At 44.6% G+C, this 26,836-nt stretch overlaps 2 protein-coding genes across 6 annotated transcripts in view; one reads left to right on the top strand and one right to left on the bottom strand.

The window, feature by feature from the left end:
* Positions 1-529: 529 nt before the first annotated feature.
* KLHL22 (kelch like family member 22) lies at positions 530-25,272 on the bottom strand. 2 transcript variants are annotated; one of them, XM_074972740.1, is made up of 7 exons: positions 25,182-25,272; positions 14,358-14,631; positions 10,099-10,264; positions 8,037-8,755; positions 4,792-4,984; positions 2,698-2,931; positions 530-1,866 (listed from the first exon to the last, which is right to left on the bottom strand). In XM_074972740.1, exons 2-7 carry the CDS (start codon positions 14,582-14,584, stop codon positions 1,489-1,491), a joined length of 1,917 nt encoding a protein of 638 aa, XP_074828841.1. In that variant the 5' UTR covers positions 14,585-14,631; positions 25,182-25,272; the 3' UTR covers positions 530-1,488. The 2 variants fall into 2 exon arrangements, with proteins under 2 accessions (XP_074828841.1, XP_074828840.1); XM_074972739.1 differs by lacking the exon at positions 25,182-25,272 and adding an exon at positions 18,856-18,939 and having other exon boundaries at positions 531-1,866.
* Positions 25,273-25,747: 475 nt separating this feature from the next.
* MED15 (mediator complex subunit 15) overlaps positions 25,748-26,836 on the top strand; it is a 42,710-nt gene continuing 41,621 nt past the window's right edge. For 3 of the 4 annotated variants that reach the window (XM_074973017.1, XM_074973016.1, XM_074973015.1), the window contains exon 1: positions 25,749-25,905. In XM_074973017.1, the coding sequence (XP_074829118.1) occupies positions 25,838-25,905 (68 nt within the window). In that variant the 5' untranslated portion in view covers positions 25,749-25,837. Of the gene's footprint in view, positions 25,906-26,836 lie in introns of all 4 variants that reach the window. The other variant, XM_074973019.1, reaches the window with a different exon arrangement.

Genomic DNA, 26,836 nt, shown 5'->3' with positions numbered 1-26,836 from the left:
CTGTGCCTATTTGAAAGCAGGGATTACAAAGTTTTTGGATGTCATAAAGCACTGGTTTCTATGGCAGCTGCTAAAATTATTAATTTAGCATCAAGAAAGCTGTTAAAATCAGAAGTAAATGATTTTACAAACTGCCAATTAATAAAAGGAATGCTCTGTTATACAATACGTGTTTCTTGCTCTGGTGGTCTACCATTGCTTTCCTGGCACTAATCTAGCAAGTCCGGATCCTTGGACCAGGGTCATTTTTAATCCCTTTAGGGTATGTCTATACTGCCCACGTTACAGTGCAGCCACGGCAGCGCTGTGACGTGGGCAGTGTAATCATGCTTTATTGCCGGTGGAGAGCTCTCCCGGATAAAAAATAACCGCCCTGAATGAGAGGTGATAGCTTTTATCGCTGGGAGCTGCGTAAAGCGCTGTCTATACTGGCGCTTTTCAGTGTTAAAACTTTTGTTGCTTGGGGGGGGGGGGGGGTTTCCACACCCCTGAACGACTAAAGCTTTAGCACCGAAAGTGGCAGTGTAGACACAACCGACGTTACCCTTGATTGAGGTTTTTTTCCTTCTTCCCCTTATGCCATTGCAAAACAATCTCATCTCTTTTTCACTTTCTAAGCATATAAGTGAAGATAAAACAACAACATAACTGGGCCAAATTAGTTACTGGTGTAACTTCACTGACCATAATGAAGCAATGAATTTGGCCCCCCCAAGTTTTAGATTGCCACATTCTGGTGGGGGGAAAAAAACAATAACCCAAAAAAAAATAATAATAAAAAGTTCCCACAAGGATTTATTATTTCATTTGTGAACAAATGGTATCTGTAAAAGTTCATCTGATAAAAGAGATTACCATAACCAGTACAAAGATCATTTTTCTAGAAGTCTTCCACCTTGTTGACAAAGCCTGCAGTACAGTAATTCAGAAGTGGGAGTCAGATCACAGTTTCTAAGCCTTTTATGAGGATGGCTGCATGCCCAGATGGGAGCAGGGTTTGAACCAACGTTCTTGCTGCGGTCACTGCTACAGCACTCACTCTCACTGTGTGACCTATACAGCGGACTGACAACTGACACGGGCAGACACTTGGTTGTATCTTCCTGGCCATTAGATTTGATGCTGACAGGGTCATTACAGAGGAACAAGGAAGTGATTTCATGCTGAAAGTTTGAAGCAAAGGAGCTAGCCAAGCTAGGTCTTTTGTGCTTCTTCTGTCCATGCTGTGGATTGAAAAGAGGCCCCTTCAAAAGGACAAAAACCTCTGCCTTTTTATTGAGAAGAAAAAAAAAAAAGTTCTTTGGTTGCTTTCACACTGCTGCATGTGACAAATAGAGAGAATGCAGAAGGCCTTTTGTACAGAACGTTTAAGTTTCCAAATGTTTAAATACTGATTCAACGTATGTTATACCAAAGACATTAAAAAGTTTCTAAACAATTTCCCAAGCCTTAATTTTCTTCCCTCCCTGAAAAAAAAATCCTCGGTCCTTAATCTTCACTTGAATTGTCAAATTCCTCCCAGTCTGACACACTCATAACCTCAGAGGCAAAGTCTGGGTGATGCTGTAGTCGCTCTGGGTTCCATTCTGGAGTCCACCTCTCTGTGTCCATTAGCATAGCCCTAGGCAGAGTGAGGACACAGGCAGCCAGCCCAGAAATATCATCCTCCAACTGGGGACCTTCCTCCCAGCAGTCTCTCTCAGCTTCATAAATATGGACATAGTCCATCCGGATCCCTCGATTGTGGGATCTGCCCCCCAAGACATAGATTCTATTGGCTAAGACAGCAATACCTGGCTCTCCATGCCCTGCAGGTAGAGGGCATACATTTGTCCACTGATCAGTACTTGTGCTATAGCAGGCAACCTGAAAGAATATAAAGAAATAAAAGATGCAAGGTAACTTATTCCTTTAAAAAACATTTAAAATGTCTACATGTAATGGGTGTCTGCCATAGTGTACAATATTAGTATTACATAATGGGTATTATGTGTAAATCTCAAAGATAAATCCCAACATTGCTAACTTTTTCACTGCTGATTCATTTTAGTAGAAATATCTAACAAATGCGTTTCTCACAATTCTATGCCACTACAAATGCTAAAACTCAATTGCTCCCAATCGAGTGCCAACACCTTCCTCAAGACACTGTCTAGTTATGCATTGCGAATACCAAAGCACTTGACATATCAAAAAAATGAAAGTGTGGGGATAGTGTAAAATAAATTGAATTAAAATCAAAACTATTTGATGATAATTGACTTAATTTCATATTATTCATTTAAAAATACAACAACTTTTTTAGTTTTAATGAAGCTGCTGCAGAGTTTCTAGTCTGCCACACCAGAGTGCTACAGAATTTAGATTTGCCTTGCTGGAGAATACCCAGAGCACTTAGTTGCTATCACCAAGGTACCGCCCAGTTGGATGTTCACCACCCACCACTGATTTTTTCTAAATTACAAGAAGCCAAAAGGATTAAGAGTTTTAATGTTGCTGAAGTCAGAGAGAATGCATGCAGTGGTGGGAGGAGTAAGTAAAGCACTGCAATGTTTGTCAGTTAGATGGAGGAGAGGCAGTCCAATAGTTAGTGTGTGGCTGGTAGTTGTGTGTTTATGCTCAATGGGAGGAAGGTATGACGACACAATGTGAGTGTCATGTCCGGGCAGGAAAGAAATAGCCATGACATCTTCTCACCTGGTGAACATCTCTCCTATAGCCAGAGTCATTGTTGCTACCTCCAATCACGTACAGCTTTCCCAGAAGTGCAGCCATCCCATGCCAGGCACGTCTGACTGGACCATCAGCTAAGCTGTCCCAGCGGTCAGCCCCTGGATCATAACAGTGTAGTTCCTTCAAATAATCATCTCCTCTCCTCCCACATGTAATATACATCTTTCCATCCAGTGCTGCTCCAGCATGTGCATACACCTACACCATCACAAAAAAAAAGGCACAGAGGGGAATGACAGTTTTCATTTTTTGTGTTTCCTCCAGCGTCAAGAACAGTAAGTATGGAATATATATCTCCTGGCAATACTTGACATCAGAGATGGTGTCTTCCTCTGATTACTTAGATGGCAACATTTGGAAGAATTCTGTGTATGCTGTTATTCTGTAGGTGTGAGGATCAGTCCTTGAACTGAAATTAAGTAGAATTTCTCTGACTCCTCCACAACTGCAGTGCCTTCATGTTTCTTATTGCTCCTGAATTAGCACCTCTTCAATACCAGTGCTTTCCTCCCTTGCCTTTTTTGAAGCCCTGTGTAGAAATTAAGTCTTACAGAAGTTTTAGCAAGGTTATCAGAAAGGCAGAATAGCCTAATGGATAGAACTTGAGCAAGTCATAAGACCTGGGTTCTATCCCCAGCACTGATTTGTTATTACTGACCTCAGGCAAGTCATTTCACCTGTCCATGCCTCCATTCCCCACCTGTAAAATGGGAATAATACTTTCGTGTTTGTAAAGCGACTTGAGGTTTTCAGATAAGAAGCATTGTGAAGTGGTTTTATTTTGTATTGTTAACCTGCTACAAAACTTGTTATAGTAGGATTCAGCATAATTTCTTGAAAAGGTGAATTAGAATTTTACTTCTCTTTCCTAGCCAAAATTGTCATCAAGAACTTTTGCATGCAGTTTTTAATTACGTCCTCCTTGTTTTGTGACAGTCTCTTAGAGACCTAAAAACAACACTTCTTGGCTGGTTAAGTAGAAAACTTAGAAGGATAAATACTATGTAAATGGCTGTTCAGTGACTTATCTCAAAAGAGCGCAGTGCTCTCAATTTAGTTCACCAAGAGCTGATGGTCACATCACATAAACCTCCACCACCAGCACCCTTGTTTGATGGTCATATCACATAAACCTCCACCACTGGCACTTTTGCGTGCAGTCTCACAACAGTGGCCAAGGACTGAATGGGCCATAGAGACTGACTTACCCTATCACCCTAGAGGTGGTCCCTTCAGATCAGGGCTGAGACGGGGGAAGCTTGCACTACTGCTGCCCATGCTGTATCCATTCTGGGAATAAACAGAGGCCTTCATTCTCCAAGGCTATGAAGCAGGCACCTTTCACCAGCATGAAATTAAATTTTAATTTTTTTAAAAAACAATAATAAAGTTAACATTTACGGGGGGAAAACTAGTAAGAAAAGAGGAAGACAAGTATCTAATTTCAATGGGAGGTCATACGAACATTGTCCCTGGTACTCATACACTTAGGGATTTTTTCCCTCTCTGCCCATACCAGTTTTGGGCTTGATCCTGAGACATATTGAGCACCTGCAACTCTGACTAAAACTGATGGGACTTGCAGGTGCTCAGTACCTCTCCGGATCAGACCCTACATTATTTAGGAACTACTTTTCTTTGGAAAGTATAATACAAACTTCCAACTTCTATGGAGCTGCCACTTGAGAACATACCTCTCAACCATTCTCACAAAGAGGTATACTGGCTTAATATTACATCCAAACTAACCTCTGTCATGCACATAGGATGTTTACCTTGATTGTGTGCAAATGCAAAATTAATTTCTCAATATGACTTAATTTTTAAGGCCTAACATTTTGATTCAGTTAGAGAGAACATACACAAAGAAGCAGATCCAGTGATATTTTAAGCATCCGTCTTACTACTTTTTGTCCCATACACAGAGGCCACTGACAGCCACCAGAATTTTTGCAGATTGAGAGGTATGCTTGAGAAAAGTAGCAAAAAGTATTTAGGAAAGATGAAGGCAAATATTAAGGGAGCTTATTAGCGTTTGCTGGCATGTGCATTCCTTACCTCCTTCCTCAGCGGTGCCATGTATTCCCACGTGTTGGTTTTTGGATCATACCTCTCTACTTCCCTTAGGTCTTCATGATAATCTCGCCCTGCGACAGCATATATATATTTGTCCACAACACAGACACAGAGGTCAGCATGCTCTTGCTGCAGGGACTGGATCTGGAACCATTTGTTGTGTCGTGGGTCATACCTTGCAAGGGAATATGATCAAACTGGGTTACCAACACAAATCTACCACAGGGTACTGAGACTTGGACACTATCATTGCTGGAACATTGGTCAGCACCACATACATAGATTGAGACCAGTGCATTCTCTTTGGCCCAAATTCAGCTTCGCTGTAAGGAGGTGCAATTCACTAGAGTGAAATTTGGCCATTCATATCAAAATATATTTATCAGCTAAGTTTTTATTGTATTTTGAAGGAGAATGCATAAGCAAATATTATCATGTTGTACACGTCTACTGTTTCCAGTATCCTTTGCACCACTGCCAGTCTACATACTATCAACCTTGTTAGTTTGCAATCATTCCACAATGTAAAAATTGGCTAAAAATAGCACAAAGTTTGTACCTGGGAATTTGAGAGGCCAGGAAGGACATGAAAATTTGGAGCTTCTTTGATTTGTTCAGATATCTGCTGGTAAGAGAGTACTGTGACACTCTGCAGCCTATATTCTTCACAGTGGTATGAATATAATGTAATTATGACATTATGATGCACTTTGTACAGAATGTGTCATGTGAGGTCTCATTGGAAAAGTTATGATTTGCTGAATAGGATTATCCTATTTGTATGCATGTATCATTTTTGTATATCTGGAGTTATGAATATTGACTATGTATCTGTACTTCAAGTGTGGTTACACCTGGTTGACACCCACTAGGCAAGATGCTTCTAATCTAGACACTATCAGAGGGGCCGTTTTAGTCTGGATCTGTAAAAGCGGCAAAGAGTCCTGTGGCACCTTATAGACTAACAGACGTTTTGGAGCGTAAGCTTTTGTGGGTGAATATCCACTTCGTCGGACGAAGAACTGCCTATTCACCCACGAAAGTTTATGCTCCAATACGTCTGTTAGTCTGTAAGGTGCCACAGGACCCTTTGGCCGTCTAGACAGCTGATTGTGAAGGGCCTATTCAAGGTAATGGGCCATTAAGGAAAACAATAGGCTTTGGGAGAAGCTTATCCCCCACCTGGTGAGCCTTCCTGAGAATGCTGCAGACAGCCTACAGATAAGGGCTGCTATGACTCAGCAAGGCATGAAAGGGCATATGACCAGACCATGCGATTTACCTGTATTTTTCCACAAACTGGGCTGCGAACTTAGCTTGGAACAAAGAAGTCCTACCATATGGAAAGGCTATAAAAAGATGGGGAGGGACATCACTTCTGGGCCTCACTCTCCACACAAGAGCACACCTGACGAACAAAGACTGAACTGTGAGAGGTACTGGTCCCAGGTTAAAGGGATTTCTAGCCTGTGTTTGGCAACTTGGTGAACTACTTGCATCATCAGTGAGGGAGAGACATTGCTGATTCAAATCCTATCTAGTATATTAGGCTTAGTTTGTGTTTTTGTTTAATTTCCTAGGTAACCAGCTTTAATCAGTTTGTTATCACTTAAAATCTCTCTTTCTGTAGTTAATAAACGTGTTTTAAGTTTTATCATAACCACTGGGTTTCTGAGTGAAGTGTTTGGGAAAAATCTCAGCTTGGTTATAACCCAGGCTTGTTGCATATCTTCCTCACAGCAAGGGTGGAGTGAACGCTATTAATGAGCTTGCACTATACAGATCCCTGTGCAGTGCAAGACAGTATAATTCCAGGTTTATACTCCAGTAGAGGTGCAAGGCTGGGGAGCTGGGAAATTGGCTGGTGCTTATATATTAAATTCTTGAGTAGCTTAGGTAAAGCACTCAGGTAACTCAGTTGGGTGTGTGGCACCACCTGCTGTTGTGTTGGGTGATAACAGTCCCCGGAGAGGCTGGCTGCGTTTCACCAGAGCAATGTGAGAAAGGCCAACCTAGCTGAATTGTTAGGGGGCACAGTGGTTCCAGATGGCACCCCAAGGGGTGACAACCCATCACAGGTACTTCAACCTTTTCAACTTTAGCTTTCACCCCCTAAATATCAATTCCAGATAAAATACTGAAATCTTAATTACAGGAGCAGCCTGAATGCAATGGCAGGAACTTAAATTCATCTTGCACGTGACAAACACAAGAACTGGACTAAAACCTATAAAAATCACTAGTTTGCAGACAAAAGGATGTTGTCAGACACAGGACTTGTAATACACCTGTTTAGCCACATAATGGGCATTAAAATCTAGAAAGAATGCCTGATCTCAATGGAACTTAAAAAAAAAACCCCAAAACTGTTACCAGGCTCAACTGTAATTTTCTAACTTAAATTTTAAGACTTTTTTTTTACGTTATTTAGTTGTGCTTCAATCTTGGGAAGTAGCAGGATGCTCTTTAATGGCATTATACACACCAATTCAAAATAATCAACTGATGTTACAATTGTGTTTAAAGTGTTTCACAGCTGTGCTCCTTAAATCACTTGCCTTTTATATCAGATTCACATATACTACATCTTTGAATTTTTGATCATCCTAATTCATTGCTGCAGACCATCATTCTGACATTTGCCCTCTGTCTAAGAAGGGATGAAGAATTCTCTTCAGAAACAGTTAACAAGCTTCCATTCCTGCCCTATTTAGGCAAACACACAAGACTTCATGCTTAAATACAGAAGCACGGCTGACTTCAAAGCGCTCTATAAACATTAACCTAATAAAGCCTCACAACAACCCTACAGGGTGGTAAATATTATCCCCATTTTACAGATGAGAGAAAATAAGAAAATCAATCGAGGTAACAGAGGAAGTTTGCGTCAGAGCCAAGATCAGCACACAGGAGTTCCTGGCTCCCAGTCCCGTGCTCAGAACTCAAGAATAATTTTACCACAACTCAACAGAGCTGTTGTGTAACGTTGCTACATTTGCTTTCCCCCTTGTGGTTGATTAGCAAATGAAGCATGCACATACAGAAAGCTTCCTCCTTTACAATCAGGTTGGTCTTCCTTAGTCCTTGCAGTTTCTTTCAATGAGATCTCAGTACAATTCCCAACTTTTCTGGCCAGCTATCATGTGCACTGTGAAAGTGACTGCCCGACTCAGGGAATGGTAATTGGCTGGTAAAAAATAACGATGGCAGAAGTAGTCTCCTCTTACCTCCAACACCTGGACTCTGCTCGAAAACCTCGTACGTTGTTATCTCCCCCAATCAAGTATACAAAGTTGTTGAAAACAGCGATTCCTTGGTTGGACATTCTGGGGGCTAATGCAGCAGTAAAGTGCCTCCACTCTCCCAATATGGGGTTCAAGAACTTGGCTTGGTCACTGAGGGCTGTGGATGGAGTGGAGTGCATCCCTCCAAAGCCCACTACACAGTGGAACTCTGACCTCACCTGTGTCTGTGAGGTTTGAAGCATGGGCTGAAGACATTCATTCTTGTGGTACATTAGTGCATCGGCTACAGTCTCTCTTAATGGACATGGGCTTAATTTGTCATGGAGCCTTTGCAGGATCTGGAGCTCCATCAGGGGGAAGCGGACTGTTTCCAGTAGCTTAGGAGGCTCCATCAGTGAGACCTGATCTGTCTCTATCTGTTCTAGGGTGTAATGATACAGAAGCACCCCTTCATAAACCTCATTCTCACAGCTGACCTCCAAGAGGTTGCTGCTCAGTAGGGAGTAGACCTTCTCCAGGGGTAGCTGGCGATATATCTCTGTCTTTGAGAAAGCTACAAAGTTCTTGAGAATGTAGGAGTCCAGCTGCTCGCTCAACTGATTCAAGTCAAAGAGGTCAGCTAATTTGTATACATCCAGGATGTTCTCCTCATCCACCCAGGACATGAGAAAATCACAACAGAACTTAATGACTTCTGGAATCTACAAGAGACAAAGCAGACTGTTTGTTTATTTCAGTAAAAAAAATTCTTGTCTTACACTGGAGAGACCAGATTTATAGGAGTATGGAAGACCCAAGCTGAGGAAGTTGTAATAAATTGCAGGGAACACCTGTCACCAAGAAGGCTGACAGTGGTCTCTGGCTGTTATCAGTACTGCGTGGAAATAAAAACTGATAGATTAATGGAGTACTGTTGACCATGGCTTTCACCAAAGATGACGTGAATATGATCCAATGTGAGTTTGTAGATGAACAGAATATAGTTCTTCTGTTTCCAGACAGATTAACCAGTGTCCGAAAGGCAGACGCACAAAAAGGCACAACAGGATAGTAAATTGGGCTGTATCATTCAAATGTAGAGGAAACCTTTTGCAAGGAAAGCTAATGTATTTTATGTAGTTTACTGAGTACAATATGACATTGCTTCTGGACACCAGGAGATAGCAGGAAAGTTCTTTGCTATACATGACAAACTTCTGTTGACTCCACAAAGGTTAATAGAGTAAATATCTAGTGAGTATGTAATCTAATATCACAGCATGAACAGTGTAGGAAATAAAAGAAGCAAAAACTGTCTTCATGGCAAAACAAGAGCCACTGTAGTTGTATCAACTGGGATCGTAGTTCCACCCATAGTGGGTCTGTGAATCAGCCTTTATACTGTAGATGAGAGCCTGAGAGGCTGCAGCACCAAAACAGTTTCAGAAGAAGGAAGTTAGGTCCTTTAATGTAGATCATAATGTAGGAACTCTTAACAGAATCTCCCCTCAGGAGTCACTAAGCAGGAAAGGGGTTACTGAGCACATCGGGGAAGTCAACCACTATAAAAGAGTCACACTCTGGATAAAATGATGAAAAATTATAAATAAAAACATAAAACTACTTATATAAACAACATATCCATCCATCCAAACCCAGTTTATACACATCTCTAGCTACTTACAAAGCCCTTGTCTACACTACTTATGTTGGTATAACTACGTCACTCAGGAGTATGGAAAATCCACATGCCTGAGCAACATGCCTAACCCCCAGTGTAGACGGTGCTATGTCAACAGGAGGGCAGGTGGAGTAGCCCTTTCACTAAGTGCTGCAGCTGCACCACTGCAAGTGTAGACAAGCCCTTACTCCACAGTTTAGAGCATTCAGAAAAAAGTTCTAGTCAAATCCACATATGTAGACAGAAAAGGCCCTGCCCCTTTACTCCTCCTCTATTGTGTTTGTTCACCTCTTCAACCTCTCCCATTTATTCCCCAGAGTGTCCCCATTCCTTATTTGTCCCATTCTTCCCTGTGTCTTCTCGCTCCATCTCCCAATCCCTCACCTGAAGTTGGCAGGCGGCAGTTAGCGTTTCTTGCACGTTGTTCAGGCTGAGTTCCAGTTCAGAGGTGTATATGAAGTTCAGGATTTTACACATAGCATTGTAGGAGACTCCATGAATATGAATCTCTTCCTGTTCCATCTCTCTTAGACCACCAGCAAACATTCCTCTGCAGAAAGAAAAAAGGTACACGCTACACTGGAGACGTACCAAAGCTATGTACAGTTCAACCCAGCTTAGCCATATTGTTCTGGGGACATCCAAAACATTCGGTCAGATGGGTAACTGGACAGATAGATTTGCAAAGCCTCCATGCCTGTTCCCAAATCCCGTACTCCAGGAAATATGCTGAGGAAGTGTTGTTCTTTCTACAAGCCATTACCCTCTGATCCCACTGAGGGTTACCAAAAGAAACTACACCATTTGCTCAAGAAACTCCCTGAAAAAGCACAAGAACAAATCCACACAGACACACCCCTGGAACCCCGACCTGGGATATTCTATCTGCTACCCAAGATCCATAAACCTGGAAATCCTGGATGCCCCATCATCAGGCATTGGCACCCTGACAGCAGGGTCTAGCTATGTAGACTCCCTCCTCAGGCCCTACGCTACCAGCACTCCCAGCTACCTTCGAGACACCACTGACTTCCTGAGGAAACTACAATCCATCAATGATCTTCCTGACAACACCATCCTGGCCACTATGGATGTAGAAGCCCTCTACACCAACGTTCCACACAAAGATGGACTACAAGCCGTCAGGAACTGTATCCCCGATAACGTCACGGCAAACCTGGTGGCTGAACTTTGTGACTTTGTCCTCACCCATAACTATTTCACATTTGGGGACAATGTATACCTTCAAATCAGCGGCACTGCTATGGGTACCCGCATGGCCCCACAGTATGCCAACATTTTTATGGCTGACTTAGAACAACGCTTCCTCAGCTCTCGTCCCCTAATGCCCCTACTCTACTTGCGCTACATTGATGACATTTTCATCATTTGGACCCATGGAAAAGAAGCCCTTGAGGAATTCCACCATGATTTCAACAATTTCCATCCCACCATCAACCTCAGCCTGGACCAGTCCACACAAGAGATCCACTTCCTGGACACTACGGTGCTAATAAGCGATGGTCACATAAACACCACCCTATACCGGAAACCTACTGATGGCTATGCCTACCTACATGCCTCCAGCTTTCATCCAGACCACACCACACGATCCATTGTCTACAGCCAAGCTCTACGATACAACCACATTTGCTCCAACCCCTCAGACAGAGACAAACACCTACAAGATCTCTGTCAAGCATTCTTACAACTACAATACCCACCTGCGGAAGTGAAGAAACAGATTGATAGAGCCAGAAGAGTTCCCAGAAGTCACCTACTACAGGACAGGCCCAACAAAGAAAATAACAGAATGCCACTAGTCATCACCGTCAGCCCCCAACTAAAACCTCTCCAACGCATCATCAAGGATCTACAACCTATCCTGAAGGACGACCCATCGTTCTCCCAGATCTTGGGAGGCAGGCCAGTCCTTGCTTACAGACAGCCCCCCAACCTGAAGCAAATACTCACCAGCAACCACACACCACACAACAGAAACACTAACCCAGGAACCTATCCTTGCAACAAAGCCCGTTGCCAACTGCATCCACATAACTATTCAGGGGACGCCATCATAGGGCCTAATAACATCAGCCACACTATCAGAGGCTCGTTCACCTGCACATCTACCAATGTGATATATGCCATCATTTGCCAGCAATGCCCCTCTGCCATGTACATTGGTCAAACTGGACAGTCTCTATGTAAAAGAATAAATGGACACAAATCAGACGTCAAGAATTATAACATTCAAAAACCAGTCGGAGAACACTTCAATCTCTTTGGTCACTCAATTACAGACCTAAAAGTGGCAATTCTTCAACAAAAAAACTTCAAAAACAGACTCTGACGAGAGACTGCTGAATTGGAATTAATTTGCAAACTGGATACAGTTAACTTAGGCTTGAATAGAGACTGGGAGTGGATGGGTCATTACACAAAGTAAAACTATTTTCCCATGTTTATTCCCTCCCCCACCCCCCACTGTTCCTCAGACATTCTTGTCAACTGCTGGAAATGGCCCACCTTGATTATCGCTACAAAAGGTTTTCCCCCCACCCCACCCCGCTCTCCTGCTGGTAATAGCTCACCTTAAGTGATCACTCTTGTTACAGTGTGTACGGTAACACCCATTGTTTCATGTTCTCTATGTATATAAATCTCCCCACTGTATTTTCCACTGAATGCATCCGAAGAAGTGAGCTGTAGCTCACGAAAGCTTATGCTCAAATAAATTTGTTAGTCTCTAAGGTGCCACAAGTACTCCTTTTCTTTTTGTGAATACAGACTAACACTGCTGCTACTCTGAAACCTGTCAAAGGTTTTAGAGTTCATGTTATAAGCCTTTGTTTTTAAAGAAGTTTAAAATAGCCATTGAAGTGTGCTAGCCTAGTAACAGTGCTTTATTGCTACAAAGGACCCATGGATTCACATGCCATTGTGTTCTCTTCCAAAAAGGGGTGGGGTGATAGAGAAGTGAGTGCACTCAGTTCAAAGGTGAACAAGCCCATTAAATGTCTACATTGCAGGTCTAACAGACTCTGAAACATGTTTAAGCCCAATTCCCCCTACCATCCACACAAAGCCCTCAGACATGTGCCTATATGTTCTCAGCACATGCGTTTGATGGCTCATCCAGGGATACTGGTATAAGCCCTTGTCTCACTGTACCACACATCTCTGCCCTCCCACTCTGTGGCAAAGACACAGCTAAGGGTTCATGTGGCTAGATTCAGATTGAGACAGTCCATCAATGCTATCCCACAATTCCTGGGGCCTGTGTGTTCTGGCCTTTCTAATTCCCAAGCTCCTACTCACCTCCCATGCACCATAAGCAACCCCAACGTCCAGAAATCAGAACATCAGAAATTTGTCAATGCAGTGACTGTGTGGACAGGGCATGGGGCATTCATACCACTGCAGTATGCACGCTCATAAGCAAGTTTGACAAGCACAGCTTTGCAGGCATGGATGGCTGGACACAGGTACACTATGCAGTGTAGACATACCCTTAGCTGCTAGGAAGGGAAAGGAGTGCTTCACGTCATTCAACTGCAACCTACCCCAAAGCAGTGTCGATGGGGTCTAAGGAAGTCCCATGCAATCCTTGTCTAGAAAGATGATGGCTGTTACATCAGGATTTGTGGGTTGAAGAAGTAGGAGTTGTTGGAAGGAGACAGAATCTTCAGGTGCACCATCAGGAATGCAAAGAAACCAAATTGCTCTAAATGTGCTCAGAGCTGAAATCTGGGAGTGTGTGTTTTGGATCAGTATGGTATTACTCCAAATAAGACTGGTTAAAAAAAAAAAAAAGGCTTGTCCCACTTTTGCGTGCCACTCACTAGAACTAATGTGGTTTTGGAACTGAAAACTTGCGGGACATTAAATCTATGATGCAAGACATGACTTTTCAGTATTTTTAATTTTTAGCAGCTAAGGGCTGCTGCAACTCCCCTTAAAATCAATAGAAAGACTCCCATTGACTACATCAGGAGTTGGATTGCCCCTCCCAAGTTACATAAACAACAACAGCATTAGGGACCACTACTTCCCATAACATGTTTTATAACTTGCTATGTATTATGAAATTACTGTAATAGGCCAAATCTCGTTGGTGCCAATAGAACTTTAACAGCTCTGTAAAATGACTGTGTCATACTTCTAACGAATGGGGCACGTATAAAAGAGGGAACGCTATGTTCCTCCAGCTACTATGGGTTCTGAGTGAAATGGAGGCACCTGGAAGCAAAACTCAATGTGGAGTAATGAGAGATTAGCTTTATTTTGAAAGTCACACAAAAGAAAAATAAAAAGAGACAAATTAAATATTTTAAATGCATTCAACGCATCTTAAGGGTCTGATTTTAAATGCACAAGGATAAGGATACTCCAAGATACGGCTAAATTTCTATTTCTTTCATTCCTCTATGGGTAGGCCTCCAGACTGCAATGGGCAGGCATTAAAGTGTTCTGAATAAAGCATGGTATGCCATATGCAACATAGTACAACGTGGGAAAGGACGGGGAGTCCCAGGGGAAGAAAGATGGAAGTCCAGACACAATTTCTTTTTTTTTTTTCCCTGGTTCGAGTCATATTGAGAAAGATGCTGGTTACAGATTCACAGTGACACTGGACTCACCTGAAATAGTCACATGACGCAGCTAGAAGTATCCGATGAGCTTCAATAGGTTTCCCTTCCACTACCAGGACTACATCAAAAAGGATGCCACTATCTCGGAGAGCTACCAGGCCGCTGAGTAAGGACTGGGAGTGCTCTACACTGCGGTAAGTGTTGCTGGTGCACTGCTGGAGGGAGGGCTCCAGGGGAGTCTTGCATGGCTGAGTCAGCTCCTGATCCTCTGCCATCACAAGCAGAAATTCTCAGTACCTCACCAGTTATAGCAAGAGGAATTCTGTGAGACAACAAAAATAGCAAATGTTTGTGTTTGCTGATTAACAGCGTTTTATCTGTTATCACAATCAGCAAAACACACAAACCCTTAAGTACAATGGAGAGACCTTAAAACAGGGTTCTACCCCAATGAGATTATTTTGGATTTACACCAAGAGCAGAGTTTGGTGCAAAATGTCACTTTCATTTACCAAATTCCCAGCTGCACAGTGTTCTTAGATACCTTTGCTGTAACAGAAGCTGTAAATTGAGTCTCCATCTTTAGTTTACCAGAGTACATCAAAGGGCTTGTTTTGTTGTATTTTTTCTTGTCTTTGCCTTTTTACATTAGCTGAGCACATTTCCACAAATGCCCCTTCTTGGCCCAGGGTTAGGGTCCCTACACTCACGGCTAATCAAGGAAAGGAAGGCACTAAGGCATTTGGAGACTGTACTGGCCTTTTACAACCTTGGCTATGAATGTTCAGTGCTGTGAGAGCATGCTTTTGCTGTCAAAATTAGTAACCTTCTAGAAAAACAGCACTAAAGTAGGAATATAAAGACAACTTTCAGGAAGAACTGAACTTCTAAACAATTCCCAGTCTCTAGAATCAGTGGAACATTTGAAAGGGAGAAATCTCCATGATACAATATTGTCTAAACTACATTTACGCTCACAGCTCTATATTTTACTATATAGTATTCACTGCAAAATTATGCTGAGAAAATGTTAAAGTTGCAAATTGCATAGCTAGGCAATCAAAAGTCAGGAAATGCCAAAGTTAAAACTGAACATACAACTTCAACTGTCTTGTGCAATACAACAGACATTAATTGTCCAATCACAGACTACTCTCAGATGCAAATACAGGTTCTTCCTACTCATAAACTGCAATACATATTCTCACATACCCACATTATGCTCATCATCATATGTAGTATGCTGTAGAGATTTTTCTTAGTACAAGTTCTGTTTTCTATATCAGAGGTTCTCAAACTGTGGTCCATGGATAGTGGTTCACCAGTGGTCCACAAGCTCAATTCAGGTGGTCTGCAGATAGTTCCCTCTAAGGCGCACGCTTGGGCGGCTACACACGAGAGAATGAAGGGCCACCCACCTAATTAGTGAAGCTGCACAGGCATGGCTCCACTAATTAGGTGTCTGGACCGTGGAGAAGACGCACATATAAAGTGAGGTGGTAGCCTTGGGGGTAATAGGGGGCAGGTGGGAGGGGACAGTGGGGTGAGAAGGGGGGGGGGAAATTTGGGATGTGCAGGACTGCGGCAGTCAGAGAAAGAGATGACTTTCCCTGCTCCAGGGCTGCAGCTGCTGGGGAGAGACAGCCCTCCTTCCCAGCCTCAGCTCTGTGGCGGGGGAGAGAAAGGGCACATCCGTCGCATTAGAAAGGTAAGACTACAGATATTAAAATATGAGTTGTGTGCTTTTATTTGTAGAACAAAAAAATGTTAATTATTATGAAGGGTTTTTTTTATATAGCGCTTTTATCCAAAGCGCTTTACAATAGTTAGCTAACGGTACAAACTAAATTTGGAAAGATCATTAAGTGGTCTGCTGAGACCCTCAGCAATTTTCAAGTGGTCCGCAGAAAAAAAAAGTTAGAGAACCACTGCTAGAGATCATGGGGAAAATCTTGGCTCCAATGAAGTTAATGGCAAAACTTCCACTGAATTTACTAGTGTTTACATTACTATGCGACTTTTCCGTGTGTGTGTGTGCGCGCGCGTGTCTCCGAACAGCAATATATTATTGGAATATAGTAGTTCACAAAATGTTTCTCAGAAACACACCATAATGGAGTTACCTTAAAAGTATGAATTTCTTAACAGTGGCTGTTTTACGGAGATGCTTGCCCAATATTTCTCTCTCATGTGACCTTTCCCCCAAACTATAAAATTACCATATGATAGTTTGCACTATGTTCTTGAGCACTACCTTGTAGGCCACACACTGGGCATTAATGCATAATAATGGAATTATAAATACAGAAAAAATGCTAAATAAGCAAAAAAGTCTTTCCAAAGGTTTTTATAAGGCCTCAGTGTATCTTTAAGAGTTCACTGCTTCTGCTATTTATTCCTCCTTACAGGTCACGCTCGCCTGTTGTTTTTAACATTATAATTTTCACAGCATCTACTTAGGATGTCACATGGATTCTGACAGACAGCGGCGGCAGCTGAACTCTGGTATAAAAACAAGCACTTTTTTTTTAACCATCTCCTTCATAAAAAAGAAGAAAGAATGACAGAGAAAAGTTGAACTTAAAAAGAACTCTAAAGATTCTGTGAGGCTGTGCAGGTTTTTAAGCAGTAGGTAATTTAATGCAATGGCTTTCAAATTCTGGTCCACTGAATGATATTTTGTTGGTGTGCAGGTAGCTATCTGGTCAAACGTTGCTTGCTCTCCCCTATGTTTCCAACTGTTAAATCAGATTAAGACAGGTAAAAATACGTAAATGCTTTCTCAATATTCCTTTTCCATTTAAGTCATTGCCGTATTTGCCACAAAGATATCATATAATTGTGAATGAGAGAAAGGTGTCCAGGAGACATTTAAGTTGTGGTCCACCCTTAAAAATTTGAGAACCCATGATCTAAATGGTTTAACTGCCATATGTGGATTCACTGGCACTACTGATACCAATTGCATCTGTTATAAAACATTACTTTCCTTCCCAAAGTAATTCCAGGCCCCAAAGATCTATTACAGGCTCTGTACTATCTTTTATGGGTTAGAAGAAATGGAGCTTTCTTGCAACAAAGTGCCTATTCTTTCCAATAACAGGGCAGTTCCAGTTTCCTAATATCACTCCCAATGTCCAGTTCCTACTGTCAATCCACAGATTCCTAATTGTGAAAAGGGTATTCCAGGTTACACAAGACTGAAAGATAGTTTCCCAGAAATCAATTTGGGTTCCAAACTAATCAGTTCATGTCCATTCTCAGGTCAGGCAAGAAATACAGATAAAGTCAACTTCCAGTTTTACTACCAAACTCTCTCTTCTAGTTGCTACAATTATTGCTCACGTGGAACTGAAAACACCATCCCAACAGTCATCCCAATCTCAAGATACACGGTCCAGATAAGGCAGGATAGCATAGTTAACAACCCTATTCCATGACTGCTTTGTCAGGACTCAGTGATGAAACTACAGTGTCCCTTGGGACCACTGGCTAGGTTAGTTTTGGAGCTAGACACTCAAAATAAGAACAGCATGAGGTCAGCAGTCTGACTAAAGAATCTTCTTTCCATTTAGAACAGTGGAATCCAGTCTCTGCTCTACCAATAGAGAGTGCTACAGGTGGGACTAAGATTTGACTTTTCAATGAGATTCCCTGCTATATACTGTGGCTTTGCTTTTCATGACACCTGAAGGACAAGGTTGACTGCTCATTCACCTTTAACCTCTACGCCTTTATCCTATTTGTGGTTGTAACAGTACTTCTAAAGCTGTGGGTACAGCCCTGCAGAAGACTTTATGTTTTTAGCGGTTAATTAAAAGGGATCTCAGAATCACGAATGCAAATAACAGAAACGGCTGTAAGTGGTCGTTTATTTGATCCTTGTTCCCGCAGGCAAGACTAGACCGAACCAGTCCTGCTAGTGGCTCCCACCAAGGCTTTTGAGCGCTACTCGTTCCCTAGAGTCCCAGCTCCAGCTGGATAAGCCGCTGTGTTACACGCCGGCCGAACGGGGCTGACAAGGCAGGATCACAAGGTCAGCTCCACCCCACCTATTCGTGTGTCTCTGCCTCGCCACAAACACACCAAGATGGCTCTCCGACCGCGGCAGCCAAGGAGGAGGAGGACAGCGAGGGAGGGGACGCGCCAGAAGAAGCGGGCCTAAAATATCCGCGGTGGGGGGGATTCCTTGAGCCCTGGGCTGCGCCGTCCGTGTAGCCACCGGCACCGGCCAGCAGGCTGGTCAGCCGGTGACTCCGTTGCTGGACAGCGCCGCGGGCCGCACACGGGCACGAAGCCTTACTCGGCGCCGGGGGGCAGCACCCCGTGGCGGGGGCCAGGAGCACGGGCGCCCGCCCCCGGGGAGGGGTGTCTCCCTATCGGTGGGGGCAGGGCGGCCGCTCAGTCCGGGGGAGCTAGTTGTCACTGGTTCTCCCCCCCCCCGGGCGGGGGCCTTGGAGCCAGCCCCCCCAGAGCGGCCACCCGCCTGGAAAATCCGGGGAGGGCAGAGGGAGCCGCACCTGGACACAGCCCTGCAGTAACCTACCGGCAGCGGCGACCCCCAGCCTCACGCCTGCGCCCGCCTGCCTTCTTCCGTGTTCATCGTCGCACAACCATAGAGTCTGGCCAGAGCGCCCTTCCCACGTGATTGAACAGAGGGATACGCCCACAAGCCCCTCTTAAAGGGGCCCTCACCAATTTCCTCTCTCGGGCTGGCTGCGTATAGATCTGCCTGCTTGTAGCGCTATCGGGACATCTGTCATGTCTTTCGGATAGGCGTCTGGCACATTTGCCCTGGTTAATGCAGTGACCCGGTTCCATCCAAGCATACACTTAAAAGTGCTGCCAATGCTAATAGGTCAATGGCCAGCAAGAGAGAGAAATTTCGATGATATCTCCGAAATCAAGTGTGATGCAGTGTAAGCGCACCTACATGCACCGTAACCCACTTCTTCCCCCCGCCCCCCAAAGAGCTTTTATTACCGGTAACTTATTTGTAAACGGAGGCAAAGGGTGCAGTGAGTCACAGAAATCTTTCTACTACAAAACTATCAGTCCCTTGGCTCTGACAAACAATAACTTGCCAGCTGTGTAATGTATTTTAGCTTCCTGCTCTATATTTTTCAGTGTATTTCCATTGTAAACATATTAGCATGCTGTTGTCCTCCATCTACAGCTTTCATAGCTTCTCCCTGTGTTCTACAGGTGACCAGGTCCACCACATTTTCACAGATGAATGATATGCGTGGCTGCTTATTTCAGAAAATCCACCACTGTGCATTGATGTGCAATTATTAGAGTGGATTTATTGAGACTGAGGTGATCTACATCTCGAAGGGCTTCTCTATATGGGAGGTTTACTATACACTAATTTTAGTTTGTGCACATTGATTAAAATGACCTTGGTACACACAATGCAATTTTTAAAGCATACTAACATGTCAGTTAATATATATCATATAATTTACTTTGAAAGTTAATTAATTGCACGTTGATTTAGTGTGCACTGTTTGTGTGAACACATTGCTTCATCATGCTAGTTTGGCACAGTACTCAACCTTTCCAGACTACTGTAACCCTTTCAGGAGTCTGATCTGTCTTGCGTACCCCCACGTTTCACCTCACTTAAAAACTACTTGCTTACAAAATCAGACATAAATATACAAAAGTGTCACAGCACATGAGTACTGAAAAATCACTTACTTTTTCATTTTGTCTATATGAAATTTTAGTTTGTACTGACTTTGCTAGTGCTTTTTATGTAGGCTGTTGTAAAACTTGGCAAATATCTAGATGAGTTGATGTACCCCCTGGAAGAACTCTGTGTATCCTCAAGGATACACATACCCCTGGTTGAGGACCATTGGCTTGGCAGTCATCCAACTTGTATCCCACTGCCAATATTCCCTCTAATTTTTGACAGACTGTGTACGCAAAAAATTTCTTCTGTGCAAATTTTTGAAGCAGAGTTCAAATTTGTGCATCATGAGGCAAATGCGCCCAAGCGACTAAAATGTGTATATATTTAAAAAGTTTTAATTTGCAATTTGTGTCGACTTATATGGGTTTTCAGGTAGAGACATCATAAGTAAAAAAAGAAAAACAACAGTTTGTGTTTTAAATTTAAAATTTTCCTAAAAAATATCAATAAATGATTATCAGCCAAGAATAAGATATGTAATTACAAATGCATTTTAATTTCCTTATTGGTTGAAATGTCAAAGACTGCTAAACTAACCTGACTGTTTTTCCCTGCAATCTTTTTCATTTGCCCGTTCAATATAAACTCTGTCCAGATCTATCAATCCTCCATCTAGATGGTAACTCTTAGTACACATCAGCATGTCCAAATGATCTACTTGTAAATGATTCCGTAGTTTGTTTTTTAGAGTGTTCATTAAGCTAAAGCCACGCTCACACTCTGCACTTGATGCTAGGAACGTTCCTCCTATATCCGTCAACTTTGCGAGATCCTGAAACTTGTTCGTTCTGATAAGCAAATGTCACCATATCTGGGAAACTTAAAACCAATTGGCTTTCGATTCTTTCAGCTACTGCAAACTTGAAATCATTGTACTGACTGACTATAACAATCTCTTCAGCAAGAAAGTCTTTGTATTTTGAACATAGGGATTTGACAGATGACGCTTTAAGAAATCCAGCTTCCAAACATTGCTCCACATTCTTCCTGTTGAAAATTCTCCTGAAGCTCTAGCATCTCGACAATATACACAAACCACTCCGTTGTCCTCATGATATGTGAATATTTCACGAAGTTTAACAAGCATTACACTATGTGACTTCAGTGTAACCGTCTCTATAGTCTCATCCAGCCATCCAGATTTAAATGAAGTCGCTGTTCTTTTATGCTTTAGACCTCTAGACAGTGACATTTTGGGATTGATTTTTTACCAGATTGGTTTATTTAAAATTAATACTTTTATTATATGGCTACTATTTCAATGCGCTTAACAGCATGACTCGACAAAAGGGCAAATGGGAGATCATTCCGATCAGGATACCAGAAGTTTGTGCATAGCTCCGATCACATCCATGAATCTGTGGCAAAAAAACCGTGGGAAAATGGTAAAACATCACAAGTAAATGTATGAAGTCCAATGCCTTTGAAAGATTTCAATCACGAAAACAACACTTACCTTTGTTCATTTCTGGGAAATCTTTGCAGTTCCTTAGCAACTACAGCCAGGCATTTTGACTTATTTGCACGTACTTGAGTTTGTACACAGCCAAATGAACAGACTACAAGGAGATGTGTGGGTCCCGACTGTCCCGACGTGATCAACGTTCCACATTCAAAATGCTGGCAGGGAGGGGTATGATTCATTGACCTCCTTTCCCTTTCGCCCCCTTGCCAGCTAGTAGAATCTTGCTGTGTTGATAGATGGCGGATGAACAATGTCAAAAGTCGCCTGTAAATAGGCTGACCAGATCGCAAGAGTGAAATATCAGAACAAACTGGGCAAGTGGGGGGATGAGGGGGGAGGAAGAGAGCCACACAGCTCCCCTGCCCTGCACCCCCTGAACCCACTATGCCCAGAGCCTCCCCACAACCCTCCCCCCACATTTCCACCACAAATGCACAGTGCTGTGCACACCACCACCCCTGGCCAGCGACCCCCTGCCCACAGCCCGCCTACAGCTGCCCAGCACCCCACGCAGAACCCCCCACTCGCTAGTTTCCCAATACACACAGATTTCTCCTCCCTCCCTCCCTCCCAGTGCCCCTTCCCCACAGCCCCACCACCACAACTAAACAATGCCCCACACAGACCTCCACTGCCCAGTGCTTTGACACACACAGATCTCCCCCACTGCCCAGCACCCCCCAACAGGCCCCTACTGCCTAGCATCCCAAAACACACAAACCTCCCGCACTGCCCAGCGCCCTCCACACCCTCACAGCCCAGCACTCCAACCCAGACACTCACTCCATCACGCCCTGCCCCCTTCCTTGGCCGCACTCACCAGCCCTGCTGGGAGGTCTCTGGCTCCTAGGGTCAGAGCGGAGAGGTGGGGTGGGTGGTCTCCAGACTCTTCACGAGCTGTGCCTGCCACAAGCGTGAGCTCTGTGGCTCCCATTGGCCGGGAAAAGCGCCGCGGAGCAGGGTTTCCAGGCATCGGTAGCGTGCAGAGACCCTACGAGCCAGCAGGTCCCTCTGGCTCCTAGGGTCGGGTGTGGGGGGGGCGGAGGGCTCTCCGCCCACTGCCAGCACCTGCAAGCCCTGCCCCCGCAGCTCTGATTGGGCAGGAGACCCCCTCCACCTCTGTGCCTAGGGGCCGCCCGCACTGCAGGCTCCTGCCGGTGGGCAGGCGCACTGCCAGGAGCTGCCCCAGGAAGCGCCGCCATGCCAGCCCCGGGACTGTGGCAGTGATGGTGAGTAGTCCCCGATATCGGGACAAAGGGCGTCCCAACCGATGTGCGGTCGGGACGCGGGATAAATGTGTGCGCGGTGTTTCACCGTGTGCTTGGGGTTTAGGATCTGTGTGAGCGCGCACACACGCAGAGCTTAGAGGGAACAGTGCCCACTGCCCACACTGCTTTCCATGACACCAGGATCTATCGACTCTGTCTAGTCTTAATTATTGTAATAATCTCCTGTTTGGCCTCCCATTTCTAGTCTGCTCAAAACGCTGCTACTTATGCCCTTTGAACATCTTCATTATCTTCCTTCCTTTTACAGCATCATATCAAGTTAGGCACAACTCCCTTAGTCTCCTGTGAAAACCTCACCCCTTACCTATAATTCTATGGTTCTAAGTTCCTCATAAAAAATCTATACTCATCACACTTTTCAGGATCAGTCCCTTAGTGTGAATGTAAGTAATTGCCACATAATTGAGAGATAAAATAGCTTATTAAGAAAGTAACATCAGTACAACATGAGAGAAACCCCTTACCAAATGAGGGAAATGGCAGCTTGTGTATAGGGGTTTATAGTGCTAAGAAACTGGCACTTGGGAACATATAAACACACAGCCTTGCTCTGCCCCTTCTCTCCCCTTGAGAAACCACAGCTGCTGCTGGACTAGAGCATCCCACCTACATGCCTGAATTGGGCCATTCCAGTGCTGCACTCAGCAGAGAGCGTAGTAATACTCTCAGTCTCACAAAGGTGTGCTATCCAGTTTCACCTGTGTGGTTTTTTTGACTGCCTCATCACTTGTATTAATGTTTGTCTCACTGTCTGAAATTTCTCAAGCCCTAGACACTACAGTGACTGGTCCTAGCCACACGTGTCTTACTCCAAAATGTGCTGCTGTTGCTAAGTGAACGACCAGCAAAGTGAGTACAATTTGGTTGACATTTCCCTTACCAAATATGCTCCTAGGTGTGCCATGTCCCACTCTACTGCCTCAGAGATTAAATTCTACAGTGTCTTATTTGAGTCAGAGAAATCCCACTACCGCTGTACCTCTAACTTGCCTGCCAGGGAATGTATTTTCATTTCCTTTTCCACATCTTTCTGTGTATTATAATTACAAACCTATTAACAAGCTTTTTCCTGCAGCTATAGCTCTGAAAGCTTTGTATGGCTTCCTTTGTAATATGCAGGTGCCCATACTTGCCACATTATCACAAGTGCAACATGCATGGCTGCTTGTCTCAGAACATTTGTCATTGTAACTTGGTGTCAGTACAGTGAGTCTACTGACACTGTGATGATTGCTCCCCACACTTTAAATTGGCTCTAAATTTCATCCTGATTCTGTTTGAATCAACTGGAACTTGCATAACTAGATTTTTACTATGAAAAGTATGTGGAACCTGAACTATAGAAATACCACTGATTGCTCCTCCGTAGGAATGTTTCTTAATTGTTAGGTCATCCTTTGGTTCTTTCCTTATACTTTCATTTTCAGTTTTCAATTTAAATGAATTATAGATGTAAAAGTCATATGAAGAAAATAATTTCAATTAACCTGAAGAATTTCTCTCTCTTTAAATCTTTCTGAGGGGCACCTGGTATGTCTCCATCTAGCCTTAATTTCTGTAACTGGCTTGTCTGGCTTCCATGTCTTTTATCTCTTCCTCCTGTAGTCTGTTAAAAAATGAGGCTGCCCAAAGTAAACTTCCTATCCCATCACTCCATCCGTGTTTCTTGAATCTTTTCATTAGCTACCTGTCTCCTACAGCATGCTATTAATTTTTTTTCCTCATCTACATAAAGTCCTCCATAATCTTGCCCCATGTAGTAGACCTCTGCTCCATTTTGCCTGCTTCTGATGCCTTTACTAGATTTATTACTTTAGTCCTCTGTCTCTTCCCATTCTTAATGATGTGCCTCTTCAGGGTGGCCCCACTGATCTATTTAGCAAGGGGGCAAATATGTAGTGCTGTCTAATGCACAAAGTAAACAAACAAAAAAAGAAGTATGTTCCCCTCAAATCTAGCAGTTATAAGAATCATAAACTCTGGTTCTGCAAGCACTTATACAAATGCTAAATGTATGGAGATGAGTAAGAGGTGATGTTATTTGGAACTAAAGAGCTGATCCTGTGCTTAACTTTAAGCATGTGTGTAGTTCTCATGAATTTGGTGATACTACTCGTGCTTAAGCACAGGGGCCTATAGTAGGTACAAAATTGTCAAACAGAATAGTCTCCCATTCTTATTTTTGTAAATTAAAGCATTAAATTCTGAAGCCATTTAGGAGGGCAGCAGCGAAGGGGCAGGGCATGATAATGCCCTGCGGGGCTTCACTCTGGCTTTTGGGAGAGAAAGCATTTAATAGATGGACTTGAGGCAATGCTGGCTGTAACCAAGGCCTCATCCGTGCAGGCTGCTCTGCCTGGGCAAACCCTTACACCACCTGTGTGACGCCCCGCTGAACTCAATGCAGCTCTGCATACCTGCAGGACGTGAGCTTCGTGGAGCCGTTTGTAGGGCTAAGGCCCAAGCCTCTCATTCGCCCTTGAGGGATTGAAGACAAAATAAAATTCTCCTAGGAAACTGAATGCATCCGATGAAGGGAGCTGTAGCTCTCGAAAGCTGATGCTCAAATAAATTGGTTAGTCTCTAAGGTGCCACAAGTCCTGCTGTTCTTTTTTCCTAGGAAACTGTGCGCACCCCTCAGCGGCCCAGGGCCTCGGGTGGGGCTGCAAGCCCCTCGGGGGCTGCCCCACTGCGGGACCAAGGCCGCCCTGGGGCCACGGGCTCTAAGCAGCGTCCCTTCCGGCCGAGTGCTGCTGAGCAGCCGGGACCGTCCTGGTGCGCGGTTACCTCTGAGCCGGCTCCACACACAGAACTACATCTCCCACGACGCATCGGGGGGCCACATGTGAATGTGGAAGCAGCGGGACTACGTTTCCCAACATGCATCGGGGGAAGAACTGCTGGCGAGACCGAGGCCAAAGGAGACTTCATTTTCCAGCGCAGTCGCGCGCGCCCACTGCGCCGGAAGTTGATGTCACTTCCGGGTTAGCCTGTGGCGGATCGTCGTCAGCGGCGGAGGGAACCGCGGCGGCTGGGGTTGGCGGCGGCGGCGGCAGCGGCGGCAAGGGCGGGGATGGACGTGTCTGGGCAGGAGACCGATTGGCGCAGCACGAACTTCCGGCAGAAGCTGGTCAGCCAGATGTGAGTACGGGGCCCCGTGGGGACGCGGGGGCGGAGCAGCCTAGGCCGCAAACGCGCCCTGCTTCGGCTGCCCGCTGCCCGGGCAGGGAGACTGGCTGGCCGGCCACCCGTGACACTCCCCGCCCTGCAGCCGGAGCGTGCGGGGCCCGCTCCCCGCAGTCGCCTGTCTCTGGCGCTGGCAGGCCGCCGCGATGTCTCTCTCTCCTGCCGTGTTGCACCGCCCCCGTCCTGGTCGGCAGCCGCTTCCTGTGGGGGTGGCCCCAGGGGCGGCCTGCCTCCTTGCTGCCCGCCGCCAGCCTCTAGGGGTGGCGGGCCCCCGGTACCCCACCACACTCTCTCTCCCCGCCAACCCGGTGTGTCTCTGGAGCTGGCTTCCCTGCCCCCGCCTCAGTTATCCGGAGCCAGCCGACCACGCCGCTGCTCTTTCTCCCCTGCCAGCGGCCTGTCCGGGGAGGGCGTAGTTCCCCCCCCCCTTCCGTTCCCCACACCGGAGGAGGCTGGTCACGCTGCTTTCTCCCCTGAGCTCCCTTCCAGCCTCTTCTGTGGGCTCTGCTGATCATCCCGTGCGGCTTCCTGACCAACTGGGTAGCCTCTGGGGTTTCAGAACAATGTTCAATAAACCGCTGGCTGTGTGGGCCCTACGCTCTGCTCTGCTGCTTATGTGATGCAAATAATGCCAAACAGGCTTAACGTTTCTCTCAGGATGGTTAGATGTTTCACAATTTAACCACCTGGCTTCATTCCTGTAACCCTTGTTCCCGATCCTATTTTATTTGTTTTGGTCTTCATGGAGGTTCATGTCTGAATTTAGGTTATAAACTATTCAGGGCACGGAGTGGCTTTCCTTGTGCCTGTGAAGTTCCTCGCATGCTTTTTGGGTACTCAGAGCTAATATGTTACTCTTTTAGTTTGTTCTGTGAAGTCACCTGTC

This window comes from Natator depressus, chromosome 15 (assembly GCF_965152275.1).
Source record: "Natator depressus isolate rNatDep1 chromosome 15, rNatDep2.hap1, whole genome shotgun sequence".
Classification (NCBI taxonomy): domain Eukaryota; kingdom Metazoa; phylum Chordata; order Testudines; family Cheloniidae; genus Natator; species Natator depressus.
This window is presented reverse-complemented; position numbering and strand designations above follow the sequence as displayed.